This window comes from Gouania willdenowi, chromosome 6, assembly GCF_900634775.1.
Source record: "Gouania willdenowi chromosome 6, fGouWil2.1, whole genome shotgun sequence".
Lineage (NCBI taxonomy): Eukaryota > Metazoa > Chordata > Actinopteri > Blenniiformes > Gobiesocidae > Gouania > Gouania willdenowi.
The window spans coordinates 44,348,412-44,368,183 of record NC_041049.1 but is presented as its reverse complement, the minus strand read 5'-3'; the positions used below and the strand labels follow the sequence as shown (position 1 = coordinate 44,368,183).

Genomic DNA, 19,772 nt, shown 5'->3' with positions numbered 1-19,772 from the left:
CCGAACCGTGGTTGGTAGATGGTTCCAGAGAAGTGGGGCCTGATAACTGAAAGCTCTTCCTCCTATACTACTTTTAGAGATGAATGGAACAACGAGTAGTCCAGCATTTTGAGAGCGTAGTGTTCTGGGGGGATTGTATGGCACTACAAGCTCCTTGAGATAGACTGGTGCCTGTCCATTTAGGGCTTTATAAGTGAGAAGAAGAATCTTGAATTCTATTCTATATTTTATGGGAAGCCAATGCAGAGAGGCTAATACAGGAGTAATGTGATCTCTTCTCCTAGTTTTAGTCAGTACACGTGCTGCAGCATTTTGAACCAGCTGAAGTGTCTTAAGCGACTTGCTCGGGCAGCCTGCTAAAAGAGAATTACAATAATCCAGTCTAGAGGTAACAAAAGCATGGACTAGTTTTTCGGCGTCGCCCTGAGACAGGATAGATCTGATTTTAGCAATGTTACGGAGATGAAAGAAGGCAGTTCTTGAAGTTTGTTTTATGTGAGAGTTGAAGGATAAATCCTGATCAAATAGAACCCCAAGGTTTCTAACAGTTGTGCTTTGTGCCAGAGTAATGCCATCTAGGGCAGTTAGGCTAGCATAGGTTTCTCTAAGGTGTCGCGGGCCCAGTACAATGACCTCAGTCTTGTCTGAGTTGAGAAGAAGAAAATTTTGGTCCATCCAGGCCCTAATGTCCTTTAGACAGGCCTCAAGTTTAGATAGCTGATTTGTCTCACCTGACTTCATTGATACATACAGTTGGGTATCATCAGCATAGCAGTGAAAGTTAACAGAGTATTTTCTCATAACATTACCAAGGGGGATCATATAGATACAGAAGAGGATTGGACCTAGCACAGAGCCCTGAGGAACCCCGTAGCTTACTTTAGTGTACACAGAAGACTTATTATTCACGTGTACAAACTGGTACCTATCAGATAGGTAGGACTTAAACCAGTTTAGGGCAGTCCCTGTGATTCCAAGTAATTTCTCTAATCTCTCTAGTAGAATATAGTGATCTATAGTGTCAAAAGCTGCACTAAGATCTAATAAAACCAGCACTGAGAGTCGTCCTTCATCTGAAGCCCAGAGTAGATCATTAGTTACTTTAACTAAAGCAGTCTCTGTGCTGTGTTGAGCTCTAAAGCCTGACTGGAAGTCCTCGAACAGGCTGTTGTTTTGAAGAAATTCACAGAGCTGAGCTGCCACAACTTTCTCAAGAATCTTTGAAATAAAAGGAAGATTAGATATAGGCCTGTAGTTTGCTAAAGTGCTGGAATCAAGAGTAGGTTTTTTGAGAAGGGGTTTGATTACAGCTACTTTAAAGGACTGTGGCACGTAGCCTATTGATAGGGATATATTTATTGTCTCCAACAAAGATGGGCAGACTAGGGGAACAACTTCTTTAAACAGCTTAGTTGGGATCGGATCTGAAAGGCAGGTCGATGGTTTGGAGGATGAAATAATAGAGTTAAGTTCCTGAAGTCCTATATGTGTGAAACAGTTTAGGTTAGGCCTATTTACATTTAATGGTACAGCAGGCCCAGGTGAAGGCAGGGAGTGGCTAATTTTATCTCTAATCTTGTGAATTTTATCGTTAAAAAATGTCATAAAGTCCTCACAGCTGAGGGCTAGAGGAATCATGGGCTCAATAGAGCTCTGACTTTGTGTTAGCCTGGCTACAGTGCTGAAAAGGTACCTCGGATTATTTTTATTTTCTTCAATTAGTGAGGAGCTTTCTGTGTAAGCCCTAAAACAAACACCCTCTATTATTTTGCCACATTTTTCAGTGAAAACACCAGAAATGTGTTGGGAAGTCACTTTGGCAGAGTTTTTGGAGACAAACACAAGAAATGACAGGACTCCACATCCCAAAATGCTATGGGCAAAAATTTCTGACAATATCAAAGAAGATAAAAGAGTGTTTACAGAGGAGATCAAAACAAACCTTTGCGCAGCAAATTCAACCTTTTGCATCTTTTTTTGTCAAGCAAATGGTCTTTAATTTATTGATCTATAAGGTATATTTTCAGCTCCACGAGCTTTAATGTGTCTACAGGAGAAAGCTTAAATGTCTTCACAATAAAAATGACAGAAGGGAGAAAAGCCCAACCTTGATAGAGAGCATGACCAGGATGTTTCCAATGATGGTGATCAGGCTCAATGATCCGGCCACCAGGACGATGAGAGTGATCTCCACAGCGGTGTACGGGCTCTGTGAGAACAGGCTGCTGTTGTCACTGCTGACGTTGGTGACGAATAAGGAATTCGAAGGCTCCATGATGCCAGAGATTCTTTAAGTATGCGCGTCACCCACGAGACATATCGACACGATACCTGATGATGACAAAGACCATCAACGTTGTGCAGTTTGTGCAGTAAAGTAAACTCTAGTCCCAATGGGAAAAGTAGAAAAAGTGGATGAATGGAAGCACATTTATCGGCTTGTGTATTGGAAGAAAAAGAAGAAGAAAAAAAAACGTTTCCAATTTTCAGCCTGTAAACACTGACAGGTGTTTGGGTTTATGTGTTGGTTGCTTGGCTCAGGTGTGAGGAGTGAACAGGTGAGCACATAAAGGCTGCAGCAGCTGTGTTTACCAACAAACAACATCTTCCTGCTTTTGACGCACACAGGAAGCACTGCCAATTTGGTTTTACGTCATTCATACATCCATCCATCCATCCATCCATCAATCCATCTATCCATCCTTCCATCCATTCAGCCAGCCTTCCATCCATCCATCCATCCATCCATCCATCCATCCATCCATCCATCCATCCATCATCAATCCATCAATCCATCAATCCATCACTCCACCAATCCATCAATCCATCAATCCATCTATGCATTCATCCTTCCAGCCATCCATCCATCCATCATTCATTCATCCATCCATCCATCCACCCATCCACCCATCAATTCATTTATCATCCATCCATCCATCCATCCATCCATCCATCAATCCATCCATCCATCCATCTATCCATCCATTATCCATTCATCCATTCATCCATCCATCCATCCATCCATCCATTCATCCATCCATCAATCATCTATCCATCCATCCACCCATCAATCATCCATCCATTCGTCCATCCATGAACTTTTATACTTATATTTGAATAACATTGACCTTTTTTAATGACTTTTACATCATTTTTACCTTTTTTTGGGCTATGTATGACTATTCGTTATCTATTTGAGACTTCTGACTTTTTTGTGACTTTTTTATGACTATTTATTACCTTTTTTTCAAACGAATTTTTCTGACAGCCATTTTTCCTTTTGTTGTAAGCCGAGACCTCCAACCACAATTTCGCTCTGTGTATGGAAGCATATGCATAATGATTCTGACCCATCTATCATCCATACATACATACATCCTAAAGAAAATAAATAATGCAAACCAACCTAACTTTTCTAGCATGACCTTTTCCTCCTTCCTCTTTTTTTTTTTTTTTTAATTTAAGAGCCCCCGAAGTCTTAACTGAACAAACTCTAGTTGACACTTTGTATCCAGGCCGCCTGCAATTTTAGACTTAATTTGAATTTTCCCTTTCAGACCTAAAAGTCACCAAACCTTTCACAGCATCTATTCTGTGCACAAGAGCCAAATCATAAATGTCAAGATCTTTTTTTCCTGAAGGCAGTATTTTCAGCTTTATTTCTTGATCTTTATTATGGAGAAAAGTTTCCGTAACAGTTTTTTATTTTGAAAATTGAACAAGTGTTAATGTGTCCGTAATGTTTGTTTAAACAAAGAAAAGTAAATACCACTATATTTGAAGGTTTTTTTTTAATCTAATCTTATGTTACAAGCAGAAAAACTGAGGTTGCTTGATATGAACAATTAGAAACGGAAGCTGACGTTTTTGTTTTTGAAAATTCTGATGGATTTTATGTACAACATGAACCCACACCCTCATAGTGACTTATCAGTGCAGTGAATTATCATTACAAATGCTATTTCGCTCAAACCTCCAAACATCAGGACCAGAGGCACTACATAACAATGTGATTACCTGACGTAGTCTGATCAGAAAATCAATGTAGGGACACTCTATTGAGTAGTGGCAGCCTTTGCATGATGGTAAAACCTCCATTAAGCTACATGATAAGATCATACTGTGCATGAGAGATGTTTCCTTCCTACCTTTAAAGCCACATGAAACCTTATTACACGTCCTTTAACTCCATCAAAGACCCATTCTGCATCTTTTCTATAACAGAGGGAGAGGGACTGTTGTGTGTTTATGTATTCTAGAGTTTATCATGACATGTTGTGACATGTTGTAAGAAAACAGTGAATCTTTAAAGTCAGAATTAATGTGCAGTTGTAAGTTAACGTAGTGTCAGTAGGTTTGTTGTGCTGTCAACAAAATTCTTATCATCAAGAAGCTGAATCTCTTTGTTTGGTTTGGGTCATTGTAAGACAGAGATGGGCCATTTTTATCACAGCGAGGGCCTCTAAAATATTATCGTCTGAACCGAGGGCCACATTATCATCGTTCATGTCAGCATTTAAAATGATGACCAAACTGAGCATTAATACAGGAAAGAACAAAGTTTTCTTCCTGATTTGTATTTTGTGTGTTATGAGTAATTTTGTGTATTTTTGGTGTTGTTTTGTGTATTTTCTTTTTTGTTTAGTTATTTTTGTGTATATTTGTTGTTGTCCTTTTGTGCATTTTTAAAAAAAATATTTTTGTATGTTTTTTTGAGTCATTTTGTGTAATTTTTGTGTTGTTTTGCGTTTTTTCTGCATTATTTTGTATGTTTTTCAGTATTTTGTTTTCCTTTTGTGCATCTTTTCATCTTTGCATATTTTCCTGAAGTCATTTTTTATGTTTTTGCTGTTGTTTTGTGTATTTGATGTATTATTTTGTATATTTGTCAGTGTTTTGTGCACGTTTGTGTTTTCCTTTTGTGCATCTTTTTGTTTTTGCGTGTTTTCTGAAGTCATTTTGGGCGACATGTGGCCCCCCAGGCTGTCAGTTGCTCATGTCTGCTGTAAAGACATCCACTTTTCATGTGCTAAAAACAGTTTTTAAAGGCAAAATATCATCATGTTGTCTTACATCATCAGAACTCACTAATGTTGACGGATTATCTCGTCTATTTAGCAGAGTCTGTTCCTCGGTTAGAATAGGCTTGAGAATAATCCGTCGATGAGACGTTTTTTTGAACATGATAATTTGAATGGTGTATGCAGACCATACCCTGTCCTCAATTCTTCTCTCTGTTCATACTAATAAGACCTAGATTACTGGACTTCTCTAATTGCTCTTCAGGGCGACTGGAGAGAGTCACGAAGGCAGGCCGTATTTCTTTGACAGGCACAGAAAGCGGGTAATTAGATCCAGCAGACGCTGACTACAACAGCTGTACCGGTAATTCGCCTCTAGGATTTTGTACAGTGCTCATGGAGCTACTGCGTGACTTCTATAGAGTGGATGTTGGCTTTTGCTGTTGGAACGATGCAACAGTCAGTGGTTGGTGGAGATGTGAGGATGAAACAGGAGGAGGAAACATCAGTGGCTGGAACAGCAGGAGGATGAAAGACTGCAGGGATCAAAGCCTCGTGTTTATTATCACATTTAAGATCGTAAAGGGTTTATTGGTTTTTTCAATGTTTGCCTCGTGACTTATAAACCAGGATAATGAGTTTTAAATGTTGAGCAGGGTTTTCAAAATGTACTTTAACATCATGTGTTTGCGTACTATTTGTAGGTGAGAATCTCAAAGCAGTTGTTGTGGATGGGTTCAGTAACATTTCAGAGAACTGTGAGAAGTGGGAAATTCAACATCTGCCTGAAGCTTTGGCCTCACACAGCAGTGTAACGGAGGGAGATCCACAGAGTGTGCAGAGCAGTGATGGAGTCAAAGTGAAGAATGTGCAAAAAAGTAAATAAGAGCGAGAGCAAGTCACCAGACAATCAAGAAGGAATAAGGAAATATACGTTAAATTACAGGGTTTTTTTTTTTTTTTTTTTTTTTTTAAAAACAGGCTTTTTTAATGTGCGCAACTATTATTTAGGTCCTAAATAAAGCAGTAATTTAAGTCATTAAAATGCTGATGTTGGAAATATTTTGTTTTGTGAGACTCTCAGCACTATTAATAATAATAATAATAATAACAATAATAGCACTAATAATAATGGTGGGAACAAAATCTGTGCATGTAACAATACTTACAAATCAAATGGGAAAATTTTGCCCTTGACTTGGTAACCATTGATGCAGCCCCAGGGAAAAAGTAATTGGGGAACCCTGGTTTAGGAGAAAACTAAAATCTCTTTTAGCTCAGACACTGCTTTGTGGGACTGATGGGAAATTCCTTGGGAGCATGGAGACCAGGGAATCCAGAGGCTGGATCTGACACTGGTTAATAAGTGTTTTTTTATCTCCTGAACAAAAACAATAGGAAATTACGAAGATACAGCTCATTAAATCTGTTAAAGCATCACATCCAGGAGATTTTCATTGACACTTTTCTGTTCTTTGTTCTAGTTTAAATTTGCTTAGATTGAGCTCAACTCAAAGTTTTAAGTATCTTTTTTAATAAAATGTCTTCTTACCTGCCACAGTTTAGTGTTAATCCCAGAGAGAAGTGATGTTACCCCATCATTAGGGAGCGCCACAGCTTCACTGTTTCACTGGTGTCCATGTTGTTCTGTCACCTCTGACCAGGAACTGGAGCAGAGTGAAGCTGAAAGTAGCCCGATGTTGATGCTGCTCCGCCTCTGAGAAGAAACGGTGTGTGTAAGTGTGGTGTACGTGTGTGTGTGTGTGTGCGTGTGTGTGTGTGTGTGTGTGTGTGGGTGTGTGTGTGTGTGTGTGTGTTTGAACACAGAGACTGACAGACAGGGCTGGGAGGGGCTATGGAGGCTATTAGTGTGAAGATCCCTTAAGCTAGGCCATCAAGTCTGAATAAAGTGGAGATGAGAGACGCACAGAGAGCGAGAAGCGGAGAAAGAGAGCAATGTTTGTTTCAGGACCATGGAGAGCTCAAGGCAATGGAGTGGAGAGAGACCCTGAATGGCTGTCAGAAATAAAACCTGATGCTACTCTATCAGAGCGAGGACAAAGGGACTCTTTCTCTCTTTCTGCAGGACGTTAACCTTTACCACTCTTTTGTTTTGACCTTTTCACCAAACCAGTGACGCAGTCAAGCCCAGTTGGTGAATGACCTTACTTTGATGGAATCACCATTCCCGATGATCTTCTCTTTCCACACAAAATAATACACAAGTCACAAGATTAAATCGATATGATAAAACAGGCACAAATAACCACATTGACACCAGCAGAAGAAACTTGTCTACGTTACAGCCATCTTGCCATCTTGAATAATTTCTTAAACAAAGCAGCTCCTGAAATATCCCCAACATGCAGCTTTTATTTACATAGTTTCACTCCAATTGGTCTATTGGAACTGACCTCAGTAGTTAGTGCTTCTAAACCAAAAACCTGTCTTTTAGATTAAATCCAAACTCCACTGTTTAAGGATGTTCTTCCACTAATCAGCACTAATATGATGAACTGGATTAACACATCTCTAGTAACAGGTTATGTACCACAGGCCTTTAAAACTGCTGTAATCCCACCTCTACTGAAAAAACCTACCCTTGATCTAAGTGACTTGTCCAATTATAGACCAATATCCAATCTCCCTTTTGTTTCCAAATTTCTTGAAAAATTCATTGCAGATCACCTACAAAGAAACAATTTATACAAAAGCTTACAGTCTGGCTTTAGAACCCATCACAGCACAGAGACTGCCTTAGTAAAAGTAACCAGTGATCTCCTCTTAGCCTCAGACAGAGGGTTGGTCTCAGTTCTCGTGCTCTTAGATCTCAGTACAGCTTTCAATACAGTGGATCATCATTTATTGCTGGAAAGCATTTTAGGCATTAAAGAAATGGTGTTAGGTTGGTTTTAATCCTATCTATCAGACAGAATCCACTTTGTTCATGTTAATAATCTCTCCTCAGTGCATGCCAGAGTTATTCATGGAGTTCCACAAGGTTCAGGTCTGGGACCAATACTCTTTACATTGTATATGCTTCCACTTGGTAACATTATCAGAGAACATAATATAAATTTCCATTGCTATGCGGATAACACACAGCTTCATCTGTCAATGAAATCAGACGAAACTTTTCAGTTATTAAAACTCCAGGCTTGTCTTAAATATATCACATCCTGGATGAGCTGTAACTTTCTCCTTCTTAACCAGAATAAAACTGAAGTGATTTTATTTGGTCCAAAACCCCTCAGAGAGAAATTATCAGAGCAATTTGTGTCTCTTAATGGCATTACTCTGTCACCCAGCACCACAGTAAAAAACGTACTACTACGGGGCGACCGTGGCTCAGGTGGTAGTGGGTCATCTTCTGATCGAGAGGTTGGGGGCTCGATCCCAGTACCTGACTATGTGTCGAAGTGTCCTTGGGCAAGACACTGAACCCTAAGTTGCTCCCAATGGTTGACTAGCGCCTTGCATGGCAGTCCTGTCCCACTGGTGTGTGAATGTGAGAGTGATTGGGTGAATGAGCTGATATGTAAAGCGCTTTGAGACTGCTTCAGTGGTGATAAAGCGCTATATAAAATCAAGTCCATTTACGGACTAATCTTTTACCTCTCATATTAAACAAATGACAAGGACAGCCTTTTTCCACCTCCATAATATTTCTAAAATCAGGAATATCTTGGCCCAGAGTGATGCTGAAAAACGAATCCATGCATTTGTTACATGTAAATTAGATGATTGTAACTTCCTACTGTCAGGATGTCCTAGTAACTCACTAAAAAATCTCCAGTTAATTCAGAATGCTGCAGCTAGAATACTAACAGGTATTAACAGGAGAGAGCATATTTCTCCAGTGTTGGCTGGATCTTAGTACGGGAGGCTGCTACTCTCTCCACCTTTAAAAATAAACTCAAAACCTACGTATTTGCTGAAGCATATCATACTATACAAATAGCAATAACCTAAAACGGACATGGTCTCGTTCTCACTATCACAGACCATTACACATAAATGGTCGACATCTCAAACCATTGCAAGAGACCGTTACAATCATAACCTATTCTTTTACTAAAGCGTACATCGTATAGTTGCGATAATTTAAATGCGGGCAAGTGTCCCTACTCTAGTGATCGCTGAAATAACAACTTTCGCCCATTACAAAACAAAATCTCATTTATCGTGAGCATTTCAGAGCATGGTGGATAGCCGCCAGACGTTTAATATTAATGTTAAGCCAAACCACTACGAACAAGTGTATCATAGTGTATTATGTTTTACATGCAGTCTGTGCCTTCTCCTCTCCCTCTGCTGTCTTTTCTGTTTCAGGTGTCATGATGATGGAGCTGGCGGTTCCTGATCGATGGTTCACAGCTCAACTAGTCTGTGACACTCGGATGGTCCATCCTTCTAATCTATTCTGTTTGCCCTTCTGTTCACTAACCCCAACCAGTCAAAGCAGATGGCTGCCACCTCTGAACTTGGTTCCGCTGGAGATTTCTTCCCATAAAAAGAGGGAGTTGTTTCTTGTTCATGCTTGTTCATGTGGAACTTGTTGGGTTCCTTCTTTTATTCTTACAAGGGACTATATATTTTGTTTGGCGCGCTGAGATGACTTGTTGTATTTTGCGCTATATAAATAAAGTTGAGTTGAGTTGAATCCCCTGAGGTCATCACTTGTGATTAACTTTGGAGTCATTTTGTTCATTTTTGGTGTTGTTTTGTGTGTTTTTGATGTTGCTTTGCATTTTTTCTGCAATATTTTGTATATTTTTTGTTTTCCTTTTATGCATGTTTGTGATTTTGCAATATTTTCTGAAGTCATTTTGGGTGTTCTTGCTGTCACTTTGTATTTTTTGTGTCGTTTTGTGTATTTTCTGTATTATTCTGTACATTTTTCAGTTTTTTGTGTATATTTGTGCTGGGGGGCAGTGGCTTGTGTCTTGGGGGAGTCTGGAGGGCTGCTCGGCCAGGGCAGCGCTTGGGTTTGCAGTGGTTGTTTCTTGCACATACATCTGTCTATGATGCACTGGCATGCCTTGGACTGTGGAATAAAACTCGTAGTGGGCTTAACACGTTGATCGCAAATACCTGTTTTAGGTATTACCACTCACTCCTTCCCTCTGTCCACAGCCACCACCATTATACCTATGCATCAACTCTTCCCCACCGTTCCATTTTTCTACCTTGAATCGCTCGTCCTTGCTCCCTTCCCCCCCACCCCCTCACCCAAGTGTAACACTGCCCTCTCTTTTTATATTCTCCCTTTAATAAAGTGTTTCTTACCCTTCCTTAGGGAGGGCTGGTGATGGTCACAATAATGCAATAAAATAAATTCATTTATTTAATTGCAATAACAAAAAAAAAAAAAACATGCATTGCTGTCTAAAAAAGATTGCACTTCTTGTAGTGTTGACCTTTGGCGGCATGTGCAGACAGAGGGAAAAAAAATTGTTAATGTATGGAAGAATGTCATGAAGCCATGATTTGGTTTTAACTTTAGACTGCCATTAATTGTCAGCCTAAGTTTTTCAGTTTTATTTGCACTTTTTTAACTTTAAAGCTGCTGGAGAGACAATACAATATTTTATCTGATAAAGATAGGCCTCGTGAATCAATAAACCGAAGATCCTTTGCTTGTATGTAAAATGTTATCGTAATTGCCGCCCGAAAGTTTGTTTTCATCTCCGCTGTAAACACTTGGTTTATTGACAAAGTCAGAAAAGTTTGGTGCATTGCATTGTGGGATGTGGAGTCCTGTAGATGGATGAATAGAAGTGTTTTTACTTTATTTTTACTGTGATTTTTTATGTTTCTTTGCCTGACAAGGAGGACGAGACATTTGCCATATTAGAATATTTCTGTGTAAACCCAACAATAAATATCCACCATTGTTTTGCCACAACTTTCAATGAAACTACCATAAATTTGTTGGGAAGTAACAAATTTTACACCACAAACTTTGTCAGAGTTTGTCGGGAAACACAATAAATTACAGTAAGAATGAAGTAAAAACACTTATATGCATCCATCTATGGGACTACACATCCCACAATGCAATGCACCAAACTTTTCTGTCAATATCAATGAGTGTTTACAGTGGAGATCAAAACAAACTTATAAGCAGCATTTTACATCAAATGATCTTTGATTTGTTGATCTATGACAGCGGTTGCCAATCACCTTGCCCTAGGGGTACTTGAACACATCTCAGGGTGTACCCAGAAACATTGTCATTTACATTTTAAATGTTACGTGACAATTTTTTACTGTACACAGCCATATTCTTCATCCATCAATAAAGCATTGTGGCATAACTCTTTAAAATACATCAAAAGGTGAAGTTCAAAATCTAAAACCAGCAGCTTTAAATAAGAAAACGTTTATTTTATTTATATTCCTATTGAGTTGAACTGGTGATACCCACAGTTAGTATGAGTAAGTATGTCCAGAGTTAAAGATAAAAGCATTGTCTATATTTTTGCGTTACTAAAATATTGTATGGTGAACTCCGTCTATTGTACCATCCCTACTAATGACCTACTCTAATATTTGGGCCATTAATATATATTTGTGTATTGAAACATTGACAGTAGTTTCTGGAATAATTAGGTTGAAAGTCTCTTAATTTAATTTAAAAAACATTAGAAAAGGATGTGTATATCCTATAAAACTCTTGTACTTCTCAAACAATGAGTGGAAACAGGAGGATCTGTGTCAGTTTAAAAAAAAAACATTTCTGTAAACCTGAATCTGATTGGATTTTTGTAGTGTGTGTTGAGCTCACAGCAGTCTCTAACTTTATTTATCTACTTCACAGAAGATTATGCTACTGATCTTCTCATTTGGCTTGACAGGAAAGATTGTCTTTATAAGATTTCACACATTTTTTTGTTGGTTTATTTTGCTCAGACTTGTTTGTAGTCTTCTAAAGAATCTGGATCACGAGTCAATTGCATGATTGTGGAATATTTTAGAGTTCTCATGGGTGATACGTCAAAACAAAACTAGTCGGCTGTCATCTTGATGCGTCCCCAGGGTGACGGCGTGGGCTGTTTATTCAAGAGAGACAATGAATGTATAATTCATTAGAATTGGTCAAGCATGTCTGGTTTTTTTGCACGGTAAATTCATGAAAAAATATTTCTTTGTTCATGCAAAAGATTGCAAGAGACTTCATTTTTTATATTGTTTTTCATGTAGATCATTTTCCCGTCTTTAAAAAGCATGGAACTGGAAAATGTAAAAGTGCACACCTAAAACTAACAGGCATCATGAAAGGGACAGAAAGGAGATGGAGTGAATGCATTGCTGCGGGACATATTTTCTACTTTATTACACAACACAGTCAATGATAAAAGCCATGCCAGGGCCCTCATGTGTGAGCACTTTCTCCTTCACACAAACCTCTTCCTCTGATGTTCTTACCCTTCCTATAATAAACCACACACTAAATACACACAGCTAGTGTGAGCTTGAACTACTGCACTGACAAAAAATAGATAAATAAATAAAAGAAATTTAAAGAATGTTCAAGACAAAAAATGGCAGAAAAATCTGCAAAACTTGTCATAGCATGTCTTAGCAGTCCCACATATTGCATTGTCACCTAAATGTTACATTTGGGATATTGATCCAGATCATCCCCAAAACATAATCACTTGTTGCTTATCATATTTTGAATATTTCCAAAAACGTAATGCAGGTAATTATTACAAAAATCCCACAACAACAAAAAAGGCAACAGAAAATTAAACAAAACATAAACAAAAACCACAAAGTCACAATGACAAAATTATATTAGATACACAAAACATTTTTTTTAACCCAAACTGATGACTAAGATATACCAAACAACATCAGAAATGCACAAAATAACTCTAAAAACATGCAAAACAATAGCAAAAACCACAAAATGATTCCAAAAACACACACAACAGAAATACAGAGAATAGATCCAGAACCATACATAACACAACAAAATTACACAATGTGTCAGTAAAAATGCACAAAATTACTTAAAAAACACACCAAACGACGAAAAAAAACCAAAACCTTTCCTGTATTAATGTTCATATTGCTCTTTATTCTAAATGCTGACGTGAATGTTAATAAATGTGACCCTCGGATCCAATAATAACATTTTGGCCCTCTCGGTGAAAAAAGTTGCCCATGTCTGGTTTAGATAATCCATCCTCATGTCTTTTAGCAGCCTCGTCGCTTACACTACAGAGTAAAATCATGAATGTGTGAAACAGCCTCATTCTAAAGTTTCCTCCTATGGAAGGAAACAGCAAACAATGAAGCTCGCTCTTTGCTATATAAGGAAAAAGCCTGAAGGCTGCATTAAAATGAGGTCATTTAGTTGGAGCCTAACAGCTGTTTGAATGGTAAGGGGCCTCACACACAATCCCAACGCTTCCTACTAGAGGGTCGTACGTGCATCCTCTGAAAAGTACTAGTGCATCCATTATTGGAAGAACCTGCTGAATAAATATGAATGCAATAAATATTAAGGCCAAACTTTAAACTCATACTGCTAGTTTGTTTTTCTGAGCTCATCTTATCATTGCATTGAGTGTCATATCATGATATCATAGCAGAGATTCTCTGTAGACAATTAACGTGAGTCCTCTTTACGCCTGGAGCAAATTGTGACTTTCTAATCTCCAGTGATGAATCATTAAAGACTGACTGTGGTTCAACATTCAGGCACCGATGGCATTTTTAAGCACTGGCTGCTGATTACCTGCAGATAGAATTGCAACAGTTCATAGGGATAGTATATGATCAGATTAAAAAAATATATGATTTGTGATTTTATTCGAAGATTGAATCTTATGAGGCCTTTTTGGACATCATTCTAACTTTAAAAGGGAAAATCTACAATAGAAATACACATATAGGTAAGAAAGTACCTATAGTCCTTCACAAAAGGATAGCACTTTATAGTTTAGTACAGACATGGGCAACTGGCGGCCCTTGGTCTAATTTTGTGTGGCCCCCCAACAAATGCCCCCAAAATTTTAATTCAAAAAGTTGGAAGGAATATGAAGCCCAACATAATACACAAACTAACTCCAAAAACACACATAATGAGAGTTAAATGCACAAAATATCAACAGAAGTACACTAAGTAACAACACACAAAAAGCTTAAAAAAATACACAATAAGACACCTTAAACACACAAAACAATTACAAAATTACATCAAATGACAGAGAACTATGCAAAATAACAACAACAATGCATAAAATAACTCCAAAAACAAACATTACTGGGAAAAAGAACACATAGTGACAAAAACACACAAAACCACTCTACAAAACACAAGAAATTACCGAACGTATAATAATAATAATAATGATAATGGTGACCTCACGCTATGTGGTTTTATACATATTTACTTGATAAAATTGCATTTCCCCCAAAAATTTGTGAGATTAAATTTGACTTTTGGATGAATTAAATATGTAACGATTAAGTGTTTACATTTTTTCAAATATAAGCAGCAGGGTTGGGATCAATTACATTTTTCAGCTACAATTACGTTTTCAATTACAATTAATTAACGATTACAGTGACCAGCATTTTTTCCCAATTACAATTAAATTACAATATTTTCTTTATTTTCAGAAAGTCAATTGCAATTACGTCCTAAATTACTAAAGTTCAATTACAATTAATCACAATTGCTGAGCCTGAATTAAATAACCTCTTATGTTATCTTTCTGTGAGCATCTCTCATGATAACGGGTCCTAAATCAACTGTAAAATACACTAAAAATCTATAATCTAATTGCGAATTTCTATCAATCTATGAAAATATAGGTTTTAATTATTTTGGTGTAGATATCTGAGCCTTTTTTGTGTCAGTATACCCCTTTATTTAAAAAATAAAATAAAATGTTATGGTAGAATGTGGGAAAGATTGATATGAAACATAATTTAATAATTGTTAACTACATATATGTAGAACTGTACAAAGAATTGTAACATGGTTCCTCAGTTTTGCGTTAAATTATAATTGATGATTTTTATAAAATTTTCATGGCAATTTTAATTACAAAGTAAATGATCTGAACTCAATTACAATTATGACAGCAACAGTTTTTTCATATACGAGTACAATATAATTATGCCATAATTAAAATGAATTATCAATTACGCAATTACAATTATAATTGACCCCAACCCTAATAAGCAGTGTTAACTTTTGGTTAAAAAAAAAAACAAAAAAAAAAACACAAAGTTTAGATGTTTGTACACCCTCTGACAGCTTCATGACTCTGCTGCCCCCTGGAGCACGGATGTCTATCTATCCAACACACCTCAATGTACATATTTTATATTTCATAGAAATATGAAATATTCTATGAAATATGAACATTTCATACAAGCTTGTTAAACATGTATTTCATACATGCATCATCTCTTTTCCATCATTCCACAGTTGCCCATTAAAGGTCAATCTAATGTCCTCTCTCAGGCTTTTACAGCAGTTATACCATTGCTTGTTTTGCAAGGTGTGTTTGTTTTAAGGTTTTTGTGTTGATATAATATTGTCACGAGTCACTGTTATCAGTAGATCTGCCATGATGAAATAATAACTAACCATGTACACAAGAGGCCCAGTCACTTATTATGAAAACCATTTAAACTTCTCTTGAACAACACAGAGCAATAATAAAAGTCATGAACTTACTTGCATGTAATTTCAACAATGTACATGTATTTACTGTAGACAGAGTGTGCTTTAAAAAAAAAACCCAGCATTGTTTTGTCTGCTTTTAAAAGAACAAGAGTTTATTTCATTTTTTGAAGACATTTCTTCTTTATTCAGGTGTGAAAGTTTAGCCCAACTCTGAACTTCTTCAATATTCAGTTCTTTGACGTGAACCATGTAGTTTCTCTACAAATGCAAACAGACCATCGAGCAAAGAAAAAAGAGAAAGAACCTCAATGATAGGAGATGGAACAGATGGTGAATGATCCCTATCTTACTGTATGTATCAGTGGTTCTCAAACTGTGGGGCCTTATGACATCATGACAGGTGGGCCCTAGAGCCAGATACTGTATAAAACAACAACCCGAAATGTAACAAGATCTGAATTGTTATATATATAAAAAAATGTCTTTATAAAACCCAAAATATAATAACTGGTCAATAATGTAACAAGTTAATGAGCTCAAAATGTAAAAACTTTTTGCCTTTCTTTAAAGTATATGTATAAATATATATGTGTTTACATTTTGGGCTTAGCACTTTTGTTACATTATTGACCAGTTATTACATTTCTGGTTTTATTTTTATTTTATTTTTTAATTCATATAATAATTAGGATCTTGTTACATTTCATATGGGCCCTAACAGGCCCATTTTTTTGTTTATTATTATTACTTTATTAAAATATGATTGCACCATTTTATGTTAATTTAATTTTTAAGAATTTTTAGTTTGATCGAATTAATACTTTTTGAGATCTGGTCAATTTAGTGAGGGGGATACGTGTTGATTTTTGTGCTTCCTTATTTTTCTTCCATTTTCAGCTTCAAATATCTCAGGAACTACATCACATAGGAAAATGATACAGCTCCACATACTCTGTCAGCAGCTATACATTCTATGTGGTGGACATGCCAGCCCCTCAAAATTGGAAAAAAGTTGGGGTATGTTTGGATCTGGAACATGTTTGGGCCTTCAGTAAACATTTTAACATATGCCTCAGCTCCCTGTAATTTATCAGCTTTGAGCTATGAACATAGACTGTTCACATCATTCATGATTAGTCACATATATGCATTGGTTCTTGGGTGACAGTCTCTTGAAATCTGAAAAAATACTTTTATTTTTAAATTATTTTAATTGGCCCAAAACTGCATGTGCGAATGTAAGAAGAAATCTGATCTCTGTTTTAATTCATAGTATAAAGGTTACTCTTTCTTGGGATATAAAACTAATTTTCTTTATGCGACTTCTTAATTTTTATTTTGGACCCCAACTTTGGGTTATTTCGCCACTCATGAACAACTCTTATACCCACAGACTTCTGTCCGGTGTGGAGATGACGTAACCGAGTCAACTTTTAGGCATTTCCTGCCTGTTCAAACACAAACTGCTCAAACTCTAACGATGGACTTCCTCAAACACACTCTAGTAACTACAACCTCCCACACCATGACTGAAATGTTTTTTTTCCCCATTTGTATCCCAAATGTAAAACTAGTTCTTATTGGGAGTTACTTTGTGTTATTACACACACACACACACACACACACACACACACACACACACACACACACACACACGCACACACACACACACACACACACACACACACACACACACACACACACACATGATTTCAGATATTTTCATTTGGCTTTTTATTTGAGCTATATTTGAGGAGAAAGTGAAAGTACAGAAATACAGTGGTTTGAGAATGTATGTGGAGTTTTCTGCCCTTTCTTACACTGCATATCTATTTCTGTAATATTATTGTCGCTATTGTTTTGTATATAATTGTATATTTGTATCATTTTGTATATATTCTACTTATATTACTGGTGTCTTTCTTATTTTTTATTTGTTGTTCTATTTTTGATATTTCACACCATCATATTTTTACTCTATTTGTTCTTTAAGGGCTTACTGCAATGGGGAACTTGGGGACATTATTTCGTTATGTACATGTTCATCCACAATATGACGAATAAAAATCCTTCAATTCTTGAAGTATTTATTGTTGTTTTCTTTTAAATGTGCAAAATAAAGATATATATTTCAATTTAATTAATGATTCTTTTACATTTTATTATTACTAGACATTTCAGCCGACCCCAAGGTTGAAAACCACTCCACTCACAGGACCTAAGGAGCCTGCTGTGATCTCTGTGGAGTAAAGTGAATATCAAACTGCTGAGGTGCTTTTCTGCCCTCGCCACCATCACATGGACAGATTTCCTGTTGCTGAGGTGTTACACAAACAATCCAACAATCACTTAAAAAATAAATTAACAAAGATGTCTGATTTTTTAAAAAAAGCTTCTGTTGACCTCTTTGTGCGTCTCATGCAAAGGCCAGTTTTTCCATGTTCTCTCGGGCGGACGGTAAAAATGATGGCCCTGGTTTGCATGATGAAGGATGAATCTGCAAAAGAAATTTTATGTAAAGTGAGGAGATGAATTCGGACCGCAATGTAATCCTTTCCCATCCTGCTCGCTCACAAAGAAATAAGAAGATGTGATGGTTCACTGAATGTCAAACTGTTTGGGATCATTCAATGACCTCAGGAGGTGTTATTTGTTTCCTAACACATCCAATATATTTATGCATAAAGTTCAATCAACACATAGTCAAACAACCTTAGTCATTTTCATGCTCAGTTGTTCATATTTCTGGGAGTTCACCTGCAGAGCCAATTTGAATTCCTGGATGTGGTTATGAGTTAAATTCAACCACAGGGTGTAGTTCTTCCCTCTGAGTGTTAGTGCACACAACACAACACAACAGACCTACACAACTACTGTGTTTGCCATTTAAACCTCAACACACTTTGTCATAAAATAATACTATTCACTTTTGTCTTCTTGTTTAAATGTCAGACATTGAGTTTGCAAACCAGTTTTGTAATTCATCCGTTAGTTATGGTTTTAACATAAAAAAATAGATAAATAAATTTAAAAAAACAATTCTTATCACGTGCATTAATATAGAATAGAATAGAATACTCCTTTATTGGTTGAAGTTCAGCAGCAACATAATAATACACGAGCAAACAGTAGAAACTAAAATAAATATTAATGCAGATAATAGAGCAAAAAGGTAGAGCTGTAGGTCAGACATTACAAAACAGAAACAACAACTAAACCAGTTATTGTAATATATCATTATGTGCAGGATTATTTATGTATTGATTTTTTTCCTGTTAAATATTACTTGAACTGTTAAAATCTTTTTATTTATTTATTTTTTACATAATTTGTTACCCACCGCACTCTTTATATATCCTGTAACTCACTCATGGGTTTATTGTTAAAAACGTTTATATGTTTCTTTCTGCAAAGGGAATTTTATTTTTATATTTAGCAACCCATAGTAGATCTCTGTATGTTTTAATTTATTAAGGATTATATTTTATTCTATTTTTAAGTGTGGTAACAGCATTTCAAGCTATTACATATATATATATATATATATATATATATATAGTCATATGTTGTGTATTTGCATTTTTGTTTTATCTCTTAGTTACAAGGGAATTTCCCCATTATGGGACTAATAGAATACAAACTAATCTAATCTGACTGTTTTTTGTTTGTATTTTTACTCAAGAAACTTTGATCCTCAAGGGCTGAAGTCCTGCACAGGTCATACATTTTTCCCTGTTTCAGAACACCTGATTGTAAAGAGAGGCTTGTACTCAGTGCTAAACTACACAAAGACACTATTTTTTTATTTATTTATTCAGTTTATTTCCGACATTCAGATTAAAAAGTGACTGTCACACTCCAGAGACTGAGATGAGATTGACCTCTTATTTACGCAAACAATCCTTTTAAACACCAACATTATGGAAACAATGTCATGTTTCCACCTCTTACTAATTTACTTCAGTTAAATTGATTGAAATAAACCCTTGAACCCCTGTTTTCTATCTGGAATGTCTCAATCAAAGTGGTTCCTCATGTGACAGAAGTAACCATGTGACCACAACTAATAAAGACTGAAGGATTTCAACATGGAT

General features: G+C 36.5%; 1 protein-coding gene across 3 annotated transcripts in view; it reads right to left on the bottom strand.

The window, feature by feature from the left end:
- Positions 1–19,772, bottom strand: part of LOC114464501 (muscarinic acetylcholine receptor M2-like) — a 33,424-nt gene that overhangs the window by 5,943 nt on the left and 7,709 nt on the right. The window contains exons 1-3 of one of the 3 annotated variants that reach the window (XM_028448725.1): positions 6,574–6,724; positions 3,241–3,316; positions 2,108–2,331 (exon numbers count right to left, since the gene is read on the bottom strand). In XM_028448725.1, the coding sequence (XP_028304526.1) occupies positions 2,108–2,275 (168 nt within the window). In that variant the 5' untranslated portion in view covers positions 2,276–2,331; positions 3,241–3,316; positions 6,574–6,724. Of the gene's footprint in view, positions 1–2,107; positions 2,332–3,240; positions 3,317–6,573; positions 6,725–19,772 lie in introns of those variants that run through there. The other 2 variants (XM_028448724.1, XM_028448726.1) reach the window with 2 other exon arrangements.